The 16459-nt window shown below is 39.8% G+C and overlaps 1 protein-coding gene across 1 annotated transcript in view; it reads right to left on the reverse strand.

Annotated features, from left to right (window-relative positions):
* Positions 1-491: 491 nt before the first annotated feature.
* Positions 492-16459, reverse strand: part of susd6 (sushi domain containing 6) — a 33142-nt gene continuing 17174 nt past the window's right edge. The window contains exons 3-7 of the mRNA XM_015006333.2: positions 7096-7290; positions 6138-6332; positions 5418-5556; positions 3880-4355; positions 492-2841 (exon numbers count right to left, since the gene is read on the reverse strand). Coding sequence (XP_014861819.2) covers positions 2816-2841; positions 3880-4355; positions 5418-5556; positions 6138-6332; positions 7096-7290 — 1031 coding nt within the window. The 3' untranslated portion in view covers positions 492-2815. The remainder of the gene's footprint in view (positions 2842-3879; positions 4356-5417; positions 5557-6137; positions 6333-7095; positions 7291-16459) is intronic.

Consider the following 16459-nt stretch of genomic DNA (forward strand, 5'->3'; position numbering starts at 1 on the left):
ATTCAGTTCAATTGAAGAAGCACTAAATATTGTTGTAACTCAAAATGTCCAAGTTTCTTTTTAGAGCCATGGTGATGGCTGTGGGCAAGATCTCCAGTAGCAGTCCATCTTACAGAGATTCAGTTGAAGCCTCTGACTAACAACAAAGCTTTTGTATGACAATCCTTTAAAGAGGATGACCATAGTTGTCCATTATGTTCTCTATTTGCACTCATTTTCCCACTTTTCATACATGCATTTGTCAAATTGTTTGTAAATCATGTAGTGTTCCTCATAAAACTGCAATAAATCTCCAATTATCTCAAATCTGCTTAAAATTTGTAGCCATAGCATAGCAAAATGTAAAAAAGTTATTTGCAACCCTGCCCACATGATACACTTTCAAAAATTAATTTAAAACTGGTCTAAAACTGTCGATATAAAAGTGTTTGGAAGAATATTTCAATGCAGCATGAACAGAAATAAGCAGAACACTGAAAAAAGTACACACCTTCTTCCACATTTAAAAGAAAGCTTTAATTAGAAAGTTATATACACACTGTAAAATTAAATTAAACTTTATACAAATATTAAATTACTATCTTCACACCCACTGCCATGTTCAGAGAGAAAAAAAAAGCTTAAATCATTGAAATTAAGAGTCCAGATGGGTAATTTGAACCAGTTATTTCTGGGGAATAAACACCGTACAACAGTGCATCTTTAGAAAAAATTTTCCCCCTCCAGTCGTCTTGCAGCAAAAGAAGCCAAAAGTTAATGAAATATAGGTGCTTTCAGGATCATTGTTATTATTGTCAATTTTCATCACAGTTGCTGGAAAAACAGTGGGGAGAACAGGAAGGGACAGACATTCGCCTAGTTGTGCCCACAACAGAAGTAAACGTATTGATAAATAAAGACTGTTTTATGCATAGAATAGAAAAAGAATAGAGTAAGGCAATTGGGAAAACAACAAGTTGCAAAAACTGTAAAGGAATCAATTTGGAGGCTTAAGATTATACATATTAAAAGAAAAGAAAATGTACAAATCTAAGGCAACATTTTGTGTGCATGAATAATGTAGCCGCTGACAATGACAAAAAAAAAGCCAAATAAAAACTAGAACAGATATTTAGACGGCCTGTGTGTGTCTGTGTTTTCAAAAGCTCAAAAAGTAATTGTCAGGGTTTGTCCGAGCCATGCTGTTTCCACGGTGACCAGCTCAAGGCTTTTCAAGTGGGAATGAAAACAGATGATGACTTCGAACAGAAGGACGTGTTTTCTCTCTTTAATTTGCACTTGGCGTTAAGAGTGAGTATGTCGAGGAGGATGCAGGGGGGTGTATTGCTATCTAACAAAGCATTTTCTTCTTATTTTCTTTATTTTACTGCAACCAGTTGCAGTTTGTTTCCACAATTCTCAGCAGTGGAGAGTCTAGTTCAGCATGAAGACGGGCGAGCCATTTCCTTTAAGGAGAGTGAAGTTTTACAGCCGTATTCTAGCTTGAGTGGATAAACAATACCCTTATTGTGTTGCAAACTCAATGCCACAAGTGAAGCTGGTTTGTTCATGTGACTTTTTTTTAAGCGTTGGGAGGGATGTTTTCCTACGATGAAAGACTGGGACATTGTCCTCAATCTGAGGACAAGCAAACCAGGAAAAGGGCTGCGTCGAGGCCTACCATATCTGGACATGTTCTCTCCTGCCTGGGCTACACAAGAAATACACACACATACACACTCCGATTCGGCAACTCAAAGCAAACAGTCACACGCAAACAATAAATACAGTGAGGGTGGAAAAAAAATTAAACGATAGGAACCTTAAAAAGTTTAAACGGCTGTCCGATCACAACAGGCGTCTCACTTCAGCTCAGGCAGAAAACCACGTCGCCCCTCTCCCGTGTACGAGAAGTGTAAGATGTGCAGCCAAAACACCAATCAATCCCACTCATGCAGCAGAAGCAGCGGCCTCTAGATACGGCTGCAGCTGGCGGCGGAAAATAAAGAAGCAGGGCTTTTTATAGCTGTGATATGGCGCTTAATGAAACACCGCGCGCTGCTTTTAGCTTGTGTGACACGGTTGTCATTCCGGCTAATCCATTTGCTAGACAGCGGCAGTGAACAGAGAGAGAGAGAGAGAGAGAAGGAAACAGAAGAGGCTTCATGCGTTGTTCAGCAGTGAACTGAATAAAACAACATGCAGCATTCGCAGAAGAGGGCCGCGAAAAGTCAGGCGTGACTCACGACTTTTCAAGTACAGCAGGAAGACGGTTCTGAGCGCTGAAGCTTCAGGAGCCAAAAATCACAAGTTAATCAAACTTTTTTTCTTTTGTTTTTCCGTATCGACAGAGATTCCGATCAGAACTGATGAGTTTAGAACATTTGCTGAAAAAAAAAGAAAAAGTAAAACTATTTGCAGTGGAGATACAGATAACTACACTGGGTGAGAAGCATGGCAACACGCAACCTATGAAACAATCCTGACTCGATAAGTAATTTTTCACTCTTATTCACAGGATCTACAGGATTTACGTCAATCGGGTTCCACTTAAAGCGTCTGGCCTTTGCTCAGGTTCAACCAGCATAAGGGTCCGGTGGGCTCCATCATTGCTTATGTTGCAGTATCGGTACTGATGGTTGGTTTCGCTTGAGAACAGTAATAGCAGAAGAGGCTGCAGTGGGAGATTGAGCATTGTTCTAGTCACTTCTCTGCTGGCTGCTCGGACGACAGAGGGGAGTTGTGGGGAAGTAAATAGGCAGCCACAGTCGGTTCCGGACAGCAGCGACAGATAGAGGAAGGAGCTGCTGCTGCTGCTGATAGCGGGCTGCAGGCATCATGCTTCCTTCAACAGAGGGATATCTGCAGGGGAACAGAGGAGTCATATGAGAGCAGAGCGAAGGTTGCTGCATCAACTTTGGTGCAAAACTCTGCATCAGTTTGTGCACAGCTATGTTTTCACTTCCAGCTTTGCATTGTTGTGTTACAGATTGTGTTTCTGCTATCCTCTGTGACCTCTGTGCAGGTTAAATGTTGCATTTCTTATAGTCTGGCTTAACTTTTTTTGCACCAAAAAATTAAGAGTTGGAGTACATTTGAGATTTTTTCATAACAGATCCGATTTCTTGATTTTAATGGGGGTTTTTTCTAAAAGAGAAATTACAAATGACAGAAGACATTTTCAAAAGTGGTTTTCATTTCAATCAATCCTTCTGTAAATTGAACAGCGGATTATTAATTACGAAATTATAGTTATAATTTTAGCAAAAATAATTATGCAATTTTACCAGGAAGTCTTAAAATTAAGTGGAAAAACAGTAGTTTCTATGAAGAAAAGTTTAATAATTTTTTGTGTTATGAAAATAATACTTGTATTTTTAATATATTATGGCTTTATTCTCATGATTGAAAGGGGAGAAAAAAGAAAAAGAATTGCAACCTGACCCGTAGATTCCATCATAGAGTTGATCTGAATTCAAAGTCCAAATAAACAGAGGCTGAAAAACACGTCTGTTAAACAAGATGGCCGCCGTAGGTGTGCTGACATCACTATGAACTGTGGTAACCCAAGTGGTGCATCGGTTAAAAAATAAATTCAGCTTTTCCAAAAATTAAATCTTCAAAAAACAAAAATTCAATTTGACAGACAATTTGTCTTTAAAGTTTTATAGAAATATGTATTTTCATATAGTCACATTTAGTCTCTAGATGTGCACAGCTAGTATAAAAAAGTGATATTGACTTAAGAGAACTGTATACAAATGCACATGCGTTAAATTTAAGGGATGTGAATATTTATAACGCATGTACAAAAAAAATAAATAAAATGAATCGGTCCAACAGAAAATGTAAACATCATTAAGTCATATTCGTAAAGATTTCTGTAGATTTTCCTCTTACCGTCAGCAAACTCGTCTACAGAGGTGACTGAAAGCAGACTGTGCTGGTCGCTGCTCTCAGAGTCTCTACGCAGAGGTAGGGGGCCCGCCCAGGCACCCGCAAGGTGCTCTCTAGCCCATGAAGTCGAAGACGAGCAGGAGGAGGATGAGGGCGCCTGATGAACCAACACCGTCTCTGCGTGACGGCGGGAGGAGAAGGAGGAGGAAGAGGTTGACGGGAGGCAGAAGTCTAATTCTCTGTGTTGGCGGCTCCTGCTGGAGCTTTGGCCCCCCACGGCTCCCTGAGGAAGCCCCTCGGAGAGCACGATGGGGACCCGCGACTCTGGTGGAGCTGCAGCCGGTGGCGGAGAAGGAGGAGGTCCAGACATGCCGCAGGGTCCGCTACTTCCATATACCGCCTCTTCGTAGGAGGGCAGGGACACCTGGACACCCTCCACCACGATGGAGCTGGTCTGGCCTGAGACGCCCTGCTCCCTCCTAATGACCAAATACAAATACACAATAATTTAACACTTAATGCTAAACCGAATATGTGATCTAAAGGTGACATATTGTGCTTCCTATGGGTTATGCAAAACATGCTCAATACATTTTTAGACAATGAGATTGCAGTCTGCTCAGTTCTGCCCATTTTGAGCCTTTTGCAGGTAAAAATTTCTACAATTATACAACCATATATCTTTGAAAAGCATTAGTAGAGCCTCCTGGATAATCAACAAAAATACAACAAGTGGTTTTTGGACGGTAAGTTAACAACACTCGTCTTTCCAGCAGCCGTTGTACTGCACAAACGGCTGCAAAACCAGCAAACTAAATATGCTGGAGCTCAGCTTGGGTTGTTGGGTTATAAATGTGAGTTAAAAATCAGGAGGTTTTTGAAAAGGCTCCTTTTCCAGACACCAAATAACTTATAATAATTTATTGGCAAAAACACCTGTTTTTTTATGCATCTAAAAATATATAAAATATGAATTTTACACAGTAGTTCCCTCTTAAATACAAAACTCAGTTTTAGGTTAGGGTCTAACGTGTTGCGAGGTGCAGCAAAATCTCAAAGCGATTAGTGTTGACTGTTTATCGGGCTGTACGAAGCCATCTGGTCCATTACACAATCAACAAGACTGCCAATGAGCATCAAATCAAATCACCCTGGCTTTTCTATCACAGAGCACCAGCAGATGCAGTTGTCAAATGTGATCTGATTAACTTTTTTAAATGCTTTAATTTTTATTGGCCAGGAATGTCAGAAATGAAAGCTTGCAGAACAAGTCATACATGAGCTAAATTACACAACAAGAGTCAACCAAGACATGACTAACAGGTAAGAGTGTAGAAGAAGTGGACATGTGGACCTTTTAATGTTAAAGATTTAACACATTTTAGTAAAAAAAACATTATATTTACCAACTACACCCAGGACAAGGTGCAGAAAACATTCTCTTCAATAACAAACAAGACACAACTTACTGCATGAAACCAGTTCCGTTTTGCGGTATGAGGAAACGAAAAGGGAAAGCTTTGACGTGGAGGTTATCTCACCTGTTGTGATGGAAGGACTTGAGTTTTGGCTGTACGAGGACGAACAGCACCACTAAGAGCAGGATGAGTAACACAGAACTCGCTGTGGTCAACACGATGGACAGCGCTGGCATCCCCAATGGCAAACTGGGCTCCTTGTCTGGAAGATCCACAAGACAGAACGGCGTAGAAGCAGTTAGATCGCTGGTTCACATGCACATTTCCAGAGACCTTTGGACTTTTAATCAATTTTATAAGAATAAATAGAGAGGTTCACAGTGAATTTGTAGCTTGCTAAAATGAGAGCGAGTGACTTAAAATCAAATATACACATTTTATTCAAATCTTTAATACGACAGTGTATTAGGGCTGGACTGAGTATTTTTACAAGAACAAAGTCAAAAAAGTATAATTCTTTTGGTGTAGTAATTATCATAAAATTACTTCTTCATTCTACTAATATTACAACTGTATTCTGGTAATATTATGACTTTATTCCCATATCATTTTGACTTTATCCTCATGCGACTTTTTAAATCATATTACAACTTTTCTCACAATATGTTCTTGTATTATTACGACTTTGTTCTCGTTAATATGATGACTTTATTCAAATATGACTTTTTCTTTTTTTTATTATGCCTCTTGTCCTCTGTTATAATTTTACACATTTTCAAGCCTTCAAAGAAAAAAAAGGAAATGAATCAAAATCCAAAAATAAAAGTAAATAGGCTAACAAACCTTGTGTTAGTCTGCAGCTGATCTGCATGGGGTTGTCCCACTCGCCGTTAAGACAGGTGAGGTACTTGTAGTCGCCCTTCATCGTGTATCCCTCGTCACAGAAATACTCGATGACGGTGTTGTGGATGAGCCGGTGGCAGGGAGTCGGGTGGCAACGGTAGCCTCCGTTCTCTGGTTGCGTAGGAGGCGAACACACTGGAGAGAGCGAGGTGAAATGGATGTTTGATTAATATTGCTGTGCCCAGAAAATCTGTCATTATTTCTACCTGTGGAGAGACTTCAGAGCTCAGAGTTTATGACATGCTGCTTCCTGCCAGCTCTGAAGGACAAACCTTTCTGTCAATGTTACTGTATTGTATAGAGGCGTGGTGAAGAGACATTTCAGTTTGAGTTTACTCGAGTATTATGTGCTGAAGTTTGACTTCAAAAGCCTGTACTACTGACTGAAAGAAAGCCGTGCATCACTTTACTTCCACTTTGTGTTAATTATAGAACATTGCAATAAAATACATCAAAAACACAACAAGCATTTTTGGTCTAGTTTCTACTGCAAATACCTTGGTACACTTGGAATACGACAAACCAAAAGAAACATTTCCGTTTCAAGTAAATATTGAGGAAAAAGTACTAGTTTCATTGGCAGATAAATTAACTTAAAACATGAGGAAAATTTCTTGTTATAAGTAAAATAATCTGCTGATGGATTAAGTACTTCTTCATAAATGTTAAGGAATTATTTACTCAAAACAAGCCTGTTTATGTAGCTACAAAGCTACTTTAAGGTTAGTCGTGTCTTATTTCAAGTGAACTAAGATATTTGCACTAGAAACTAGACCACAAATACTTGGTAAGATTTGTGTTTTTGCAGTGAAACATTAAAGATTTTAAGTATTCCATCTTGAAGTTTATCAACATTAAATTACATTTCTTTTAAATCAGCAGTAAAGTTGCTGCTCACCGTAGTTTTTGATACAGTTTGGAGGCGACCGGGACCAAACTCCGTCGCTGGTACAAAAGACAGTAGCTGGTCCATCTGGAGTATATCCTGGATCGCAGCCAAACGTGAGCTGGGAGCCAGGAGGGTAGGAGACCTGGTTGGACTCGGTCTGGTTCAGCAGGCTTCCATGCTGCACTCTGAGTGGTGGCGCACAACCTAAAGTCACACAACGACAGAAATATTTATCGGCTCGCTGCTTGAAGGATTGGGACACAAATGGGATTTGAGCTTCGCTCCTCTGGCTTACGTAACCAACTCCCTGCTGCAGCCTGGCAGCCAGTTTGAGATCATAATCCATATTTAATAATGCAAGATTTAAAAAAAAAAAGAAGTAATTATGTGCTATGTAAGTAAACAGAGTTGAGCTTGCCTCTAGACAGGATGTGTATCTTAATTTTTAATTTAGGCAGAGATTTTCCTGTACCAGCCAAGTGGAGAAACAAACTGTTTACCTTTTGGAGGAATGTTCTATTTACAATTTGGATTTATGTTTAAATATCACATAAAATGTACTCATTGTGTAGACAAGAATTGTTTTATTGCCACTCTGGCATCCGAGTGCTGCACTAATGTTGTGCTGACATAAACCTTGGCCTGGTCTACCCTGACGGCAGCTGCCGTCGGGTCAAACGACCTTTCAAAAGGGGAAACTGTTGACAAGTACAGCTGATAATTAAAGCGCGCTGGTACTGTAACCAAAACTCTACTGCATCTCACACCACAAGAAGAGGAACACTGGATCGAGATGACGAGTTAGATGGAGGAAGTCTCGCTACTGTGCAGAGGATTAAAATGTCAGTGAGCTCCGTATAGATCTAATTCCTCTAGATTAGCTCCTGCTCATTAACCCGCCCTCTTCCCAAACTGGTAATGGCTCAATCTGGCAGTAGGTCTGGGTCCTACTCTGGTTCATTTATTTTCTGTTAATGGCAGACTTCGATATCCGAGCCAGCCAAGAAACACAGGGTGAGGCAGTAGCCTAGAGTTAATCATGTTTTGATCCACCTTCCCAGGCTTCGTCTACGGCGCGGCGGAGCAACGCCAGCTCCTCGTAGAGCCTGTGTTTTACTGCGGTGAGAGAAAATCATCTAAATGTGTGTTATGTGCCAACGGCTCCTCGCAATAACCCCCACATTTAAAGCTACGATCTGGCGAGGGAGAGCATTTAAATCCAGCACATCTGACACAACATTGCAGCACCTGTGCAAACTGAGGAAAACTCGGGGCCCAGACGGTAATCTGAGTAAATCTGGTGTGGCGCCACCTGATGGCAGGCAATGTAGAGCAGCTGTCACACCGTTTCCAGTCTTCCCATGTTCGCTGCTAGTGTATTACAGAGTCTAAATGTGGGGAAATGAAAGGGATTTTGTGAAACATGTCCTGTCATATCTTTAAGGAAGTGCTCGCCTTATGAACAGAGGATGTATGTTGGGATCAAGAGTGTGGAACTCAGTATTCAGACCAGGATATTATAATTTAATTTGTTTCCCCCCACATCGAAGGATCAACTGACCATCTAGCACAGCGGTGGTTGAACTCGTTTTTATTTTGGGTCATGTCAAAAACCTGAATGTTCTTAAAGGGCCGGTTGTGCCAGAATACAGTGATAAAACCAATTAAACTGTTAAAATATAGATAAATAGCTGTTCCTCCAGGATTTTGTGATTGTTTTAGCATTCTTTTTCCCCCAATCAAAATTGCAGATTTTGTGGTGCCAATTTAGAAAGTAATTTTTATGATATTTGCGCTAATGCATGTTGTCAAATCTGACTTTTTATTACTTGCCATATCAATTACGGACTATAACTTGGCCAATATTTTTGACCAATTTTGGAGATCTGTTGATTTTGTGTGAATTTTGCAGATTTGTGAAAAACTGGAGGAAATTATTGATGTAATTTGGAGACTAAAGGGCCACATAAAAAGCTACGGCAGCAGAGAGCTTGAAATAATTTATTGCAGTTTTATGTGGTATGCATGTTCCACACAGTTACTGCTTTAACTGTGATATATTGCTCAGGCTTATTTGTTAAAGCATCAAATGCAAACAAAGGCCTTTTTCCTTTGGCTTCATGTTTTCCTACACAACTCAAAGTAAAACAGGTGTGTAAGAATCTGAGCTTGATTTCAGTAGAAACCAGGAATGGTTGGAGTCGTGATGAGATTTAAAAGGCTATTACCAGATCTACTACTATTGCATATATAAATTAATCTTCTAATAATGGGTTGTTGTAACTCTTTGTTTCACTTCTTTAATCTGTTTGATCAAGTTAAACATTGCATAGTAATCTTTTTTTTAATTAAAATGGGAGTAAAAATCTACTTTCCTCGTTCAATTCTTGATTTGATTCCTTGAAAATCTTACTCCCCATCCTTTATTGAAACTTTTGACAAGTTTCCTGTCACAAACAAACAGGAACAGAGCAAACAGCCACATCACCCCTCTTCAGTGTGTATTTAGAGATCGAAAAGAGACTATTTCCACAGCAGAGCCTCAGACGTTCCCTAATCTCCAGAGAGAAACGACGCTTTAAGCTGGCACCAGAAGATTAAATGCAAACACTCAAATGTGTGAGGCTTTCTCTCTCACACACACACACACACACACACACACACACACACACACACACACACACACACACACACACACACACACACACACACACACACACACACACACACACACACACACACACACACACACACACACACGTGCAGGGAAACAAAGTCAACACCCATAAACAAAGGCACGCCCAGGGCTGACAAGACTGACACCAGTGGGTGTGTTACTGAACTGTGCTGCAGAGAGACTGGATGTGTTTACTCGAGAGGTTTAAAGACGAACAAAACATTCAGTTACCACAGGGTTATAACAGCTACGTCATAAAAATCAGGTTTCACGCCGCTTTAGGAATAAAAACATGCTGCATAACTTGGGGATTTTATATTTCATAGCTCACCAAATGTCTTGCTCAACAGATATATTGATTATCAAGTCATTTATCCGTGACTGAGAACAGTTTTTCTTCTAAAGTATTATATACTTGATTAAATAAGAGTTTTAGCTTCTATTAATTCTAATTTTTTTTTTATAAAATGAAAAGTTACAGAAATCCTTCTCCCTCCAGGATCCCTTTTTCGGAAAACAATTTCCAGTGACGGGTCAATCTCAGATTTGACCCTAAAGTGTGCTCCATGTGATAAACAACACCAAAATGGATGCATTTAAAGTTGAGCTTTCTACATCCTTCCTTTTGACTTGCACACCCGAACGCCGTCTGCACATCCACATTTCAGGATGTTATTTGACACCGTGACCAGAGCAGTTGTTCCCTGGAAGGCTTCGGGGAGAATAACGGCTCTCCAAGGAGAGGACGGAGGTAATGGAGGTGGTAAAGGTGATGAATTGATTACACCTGACTGAGAGGCTGGAGGGGACAAAACGGGCCTTAGGGGGCAGTTCAGGGCAGCAGCTTTAACCCCTGTTGTTATCCTTTGTGGTGACCCACAAGGCGGTCAATAGAGCTGATGTGGACAGAAGAGTCGTAATGGTGCTAATCTTTTTTTTCCCCTTTGCAATGCTTTTATTTGAGGGAGAGCCTTAAAATTAGAAATGCATGGGTGCCTTTATGCATGGTTGTTACCCAATAACCCAGGCATAAAACTGAATGAGTTACACAGAAGAAAGGCTGGTGTGTTAATATTGTTTATACATACACCATGTTGAAATGAAAAGCTTTATAAGAATGAGTTGAAGGCAAAACAACTTGGGATGCACCGATGTGAAAATTTGGTCCACTATCAATAATCGATATAAATATTGCTGTTACGGCCAATAACTAATATTTATTGATATTGTATGTTAAATATATTTCACTACCCTTTGAAACCTTAAATAAAAAGCTGCTTCAGTTAAACTCCTACGCTGCAGGACTATCAGGAGATTATACATTTATTCACATTACATACTTTTTGCAAAACTTCCATAACTTTTTCCTTAATAAATATAAATCACCACACTGACGAAACAAAAATAGAGGAAAAATATATGCATAAAAAAATAAAAGAAATGTGTTCTCAACACCAATACGTGGTTGAGAGCACGATTAAACCACCATGTGAAACCAAACGGTTTCAGTCTGAATTTATCACAATCAGTGCAACCGAGTACAACACCACAGCCTGCATAAGAATAGACACAAAAAACAAAGGGTCTAAATATAACCTGGCTAAAAATAAAACCATCTCTCTCCAACAAAGACACTCACACACAATTTCTTTAAGAGAAATTGAAATGCAGGTCATCTGACAAACAATCCCAAAGGTGGGAATTGTAAATGTATGCCACTCTGGCTACTATGAAACTTTAAATGCTTGAAGTACTGCAACAAAAAGTGATATAAATGGAGGATAAATGGAAAGATGAGGCCATAAAACTTCAAACAGACGGAGACAGGAGGAGAAATATGACAACGTCAGGAGGAAAATAGGGTAGAAGCAATTACAAGCTGCAAGGAAACATGTTTTGGCAGGTTGGCATGAACCAATACTTCTGGATGTAATGCATGGCGATTATAATAGCCTGAAGGTGAGGCAGAAATCCCAATGAAGAGATTCTGTTAGCTGAAAGAGTGAACCCAGTCCAGGTGGCCAGAATGTGTACAATGTTTGCGATTCAACCTGTTCGTCTCCCTGTCAATTAGCCGAAAGTTAATACCGAAACAGAAAGATGAAAACAACCAACCGAGTTGATTTGCATCGCCTAATCAAAGTTTAGTACAGCATGTTCTGTGGTTTTCAGGGAGGGAATGAGTCACAGTAAAACACAAGCTGTTATCAGAGTCTCGCGAGAGATTTAATTTAAGAAATGGCAAAAAGCAATAATGACTCAAACAGAGTTGTGTGTGCTCTGCAAAAGCCACAGAAAGACAAAAAAAAAATTAAATACGATAAAAATCCAAGCTCTCAAAATGAAGGAGACATTTAAAAAGGTTAAACTATTACAGTCCATTTGAGCGCACAACTGTAAGCTGATCAAAGCGCTTAGTTGCTTAAAGATCAGAGAATAACTTCACGTCGAAGAGAGACTCTGCCTGGACACACCGCCCGTGAATCCGATTCCTAATCCCAACAGCTAGAGCCGTAAAGCTGTGCTGGAGGACACTCAGCCCACGGGTGGGGGGGCATCAAAATCCCCTTCCTAGCCCTGAGGTGCCGGACTGCCTGTGAATATCCCTGCTTTCCCATCTGTCGCTAATGGCACACGTCTGGTGAGCGCAAGAGGGGGGTGGACTGGGATGAAGAAAGAAAAAATAATAATCAGGGTGGGAGAAAGATGTGGGTTTTAGCAATCATTGCCCAGGCAAATTAAATTTCTAATTGTTCTCCGTTACAAGCCAGGAGCGCATTACAGCAGATCAGATACTGATTACTTAAACAGTCAGCTGGCTATGCTGCTTTCTACAATGGCCCATAAAAGAGGGTGTGTTTTCCTCTGTGTGTGTGTTTACGTAGATAAAGGAGCGAGGACGCCGGGGGGGGGCTGCGCTTGGATTAGGCTACAAACTGAAAAGATGACGACGTGGTCCATTTTTCCTGATAAATACGTTTTGTATATTAGTTGGCTTCAGCCCAATCCCTTTGTTGTTGTTTTTTTTTGATGACACTGCAATCGTTTTTGGAAACCAGGATGTTTTTGTTTTTCCGTGCTCTCTTGTCTCTCCAGCTAATCCGTGGGATTTTTAAGCCAAGCTGTTGTTATTAGAGTGTAGTACGGTGAAGCAGAGCCCGCGGTCTGGTAGTGTCAGAGACATAGCAGCACTTGCACTAATTTCTGCCACTAAAAGATAAGCTCAGTCGTAAATATTAACAGGGGATTAAAGCTGGGGTTTGTGTTGTTATTTTTATATTTGGTTAGAAGCATTTAAAAAGAATGCCTGAGTAAGTTTAGTGAGCTTAAATTGGAGAGAGCTCAATAAAAACTGCACAGAAAATAACTTTTATTTTTAACTTTAAAATTGGTAAACATATCTGAAAATTTCAACTGAAGGTATTTTTGACTCCCCCAATTAGTCCAGAGTCCATTGGAAGCTAAATGTGCTTTTTACATCTGAAAATTTCCTGAAATTTCCCATTAAAAACACTCATTGGTGATAAAGTTGCTACTGAAGGGAGTAACCAGTTTCTAGTATTTGGAAAATGCTGCAAAACTTTTACCAGCTTCTAAAAGATCAACTATTTTCTGCAGGAGCATGTCAGCTGTTTCATCAGGCTGACAACAATTCAACAATTCACATAAATCTGAACATTTTAGAACAAAGCTGAACGTAATCCTTCTGAAAAGTCCAATTCAGAAGATGATTGGTATTAGGAAATGTTGGAAGTCTACAGGAAATCTAATAGTTAAAGTAAGCATCTTTTTTATTTGAGTGGATAATATATATACAAAGAAACATCTATGGCTAGCATTAACCTAATTAACTACAATAAATGCACTGAACACTAATGATATGACGCTATAGACAGTTTTAAAATGCCAGCTGTAGTTTTTTTATCTTTGTGTTGCTTGAAGTTCCTTTGCAGTTTTAACATATGAACAACAAAAACCTAAAAAATATCAATAAATCAGAGTTATTCCATCTAGGTGAATTTTATTTATCAATTCTTCTGTTTAAAAAAACATCTATTACTTTAGGCTTATTTAAAAAAAAGTTTAAATTTGTGGTAAAATTTAACATTTAGTGAAAATCTGATCTTGTGTAATAAATTACCAAATTGTTCTTGGTTGGAAATAAAAGCAATTAAAGCAATAAGTTAATAAAAAAAAAATCATATGACTCAACTAAATCCCAGCATCTCTAGAAAAGTGTGAACTTTCAGTTTGACACCTGGTAATAAATATAGAAAAACTCAATATTCTAAATGTCCTCTGAGAACCGTATTGTGTGACATTATGGGATGCATTTCCAACTCATGCAATTTAAATCCCTTTTTTTCCATCTCACTTCAACTCAAGTATCACAGAAGAGCCAAGGCAGACAAACATGGTTCAAGCAATAAGAGGTGCAACTTGAGCTGAGAGACTCACACGAAACAGATAGTGTGTGATTGATACTAGCAGGGTAATTTTCTTTTCAGAACAACTTCTAAGTTTCATTTCTACAAAACCCACTGCTTCTCTCACTCACCTCAGGAGAACCTCACAGTAGCAAGACAGAAAGAGAACAAAACAAAAAAAAAATCTGGGTGTTTAGTAAGAGAGAGCAGGTATGAACGAAGCATGCTGAGGAGAAAAATGAGAACATAATAACCACAAAATGGTAGGTGTTTGACATTGAAATCTGCAGGGTGGAAATGATGCAGAACAAAGCCGAAACCTCAAAGCGTTACGTTCTGCAGAAATGAGTTTCTGGGAGAAGATTTAGCAACCTGATAAAGAGAGAAGTTTAAAACGAAAACGATAAAGAAGAGAAAGGAGTGTGTGGGAGGTCCTGGCACCAAGATGAAAGGAGTTTCAAAATGTAAGAACTAGTCAAGACTAAACTTTTCACTTTCTCCTAAATAAGCAGCTTCGCTTTTCTAATCTGCCTTTCGTGTGTGATATACCCCTTAAATATCAAACGATATTTATTAGTTAGTTGCCAGATTTGGTGGAACAACTAAAAGGCAACCATCCGGCAAACACGAGTCAAGCAGCTGCGGATCTCAAAAGAGCATTTATAGAAAACCCGTCTTCCTGCAGCTGCAACACAAAGTTGCGAAAACACAGGCAAACGCCCAGAGATGGAAGTGTCTGAACACGGAGGAAAATCCTCCCTGTCCTCATTCAGTCCACCCCTGCTGCTCCAATGCATTTAGCGAGCCACGTGTGCTGCCCGTGCGCCCCATTGTCCTCGCTCGCCGTGGACGGGGCACAGTGACAGATTTAAGCAGCGTGCCTCTGAAAAGGACAACAGACAGCTTTGCATTTGAAGGGTTAAATATGCATGTGAGGCCAAAGCGGGTGAGGGCAGCCATTGTGTGACCGCCCCAAGACGCAAACATGTACACACTCTCGACACTCGCACAACAGATGGGAGGATGTTCTGAGGTGGCGAACAGCGAGCGCTCCCTTCTTCTCTCCCATTGCCGTCTCCGTTGGCGACAGCTGGGAGGCAGACATTCCTACTTCTAGGCTTTCAGGAGAAAACAAAAGAGTGTGTGGGACCCCTCCCACACACACACGTGCATGTGCTCAGCCGAACACATCCCCCTCACTGAAAAACTGTCAAAGTAACTGTGGGTTGATCGTGTTTCAGTGGCTCGAGCCTGCCAGCTAGAAGAGGCATGAGCGCCGAGTCCGCGGCGCCGGCTGAAGGTGAAAGTCGGCTCAAGGCAACCCTGGTTACCAGAGCCTGCATGGCCTTGGTGGTCAGGGCCGGGCAATGTGAGTTAAAAATAAAATCTGACTTCTTAACAAACGAGATCCAACTTTTTTCTAAAATAAATATTCAATACAAATGATAGAAAAGTGTTTATTTTAATTATACGGATTCAGGCTACAAGAGTTTTTGTTTAATTATGAGAAGTTTGTGATAAAATTACCAGAATACAGATGCAATTTTACCAGAAAAATGTCTTAAAATGACAAGAGTAAATTTTAATGAAAATGAAAGCTTGAATAATAAATTATAATTGTTTTGTGTTGGAGTTCTTATAAAATTACTTGTTCATTCTCTGAATATTACAACTTTATTCTGGTAATATTAAGACTTTATCCTCATATTAATACAACTGTAATCTTGTAACATGAGGACTTTATTTTTAAAATCTTAGCCTGAACCTTATATTCCTGAATTCAATGTCCAAATTATAGAAGCTGAAAACAAGATGGTGGTTCTGGTTGTTCTGACATCACTCTGAACCTAACGAGTAAAATTTTTTCCAAAAACCAAAGTTTCAATTAATCAATAAAATCAATTTATCGCCCAGTCCAAAGAACAACACAAATAAAATGTTATCAAAATCTAGTGTCTGAGACAAGTTGTGTTTATCTATATAATCTAGTCAAGACTTCAGTGTAAGAAGTTCAACCCAAAGCGAAAGGAGACAGAAATAGTTCTCTACAGTCTGTTATGCAACAAAGCCGTCCCTGTTCGAGCGCTTTGTCCATCATCACAGTAATGAAGTCCAACTGGACTCTCAGGCCAACTGCTCCAACGACTCTCCATGAGGCCGAATGAAATGGCAACAAGCATCTCTGTGTAACCTCTTAACACAAGCAGCCTGCGCCGATGAGAGAAAAGGCGCGCGGTTAGCTGTGTGTGTGAATTTGTGTCACCTTTCA

This window comes from Poecilia mexicana, unplaced genomic scaffold (genome assembly GCF_051168715.1).
Source record: "Poecilia mexicana isolate PSO_F unplaced genomic scaffold, ASM5116871v1 scaffold_21, whole genome shotgun sequence".
In the NCBI taxonomy this organism is placed as follows: Eukaryota; Metazoa; Chordata; class Actinopteri; order Cyprinodontiformes; family Poeciliidae; genus Poecilia; species Poecilia mexicana.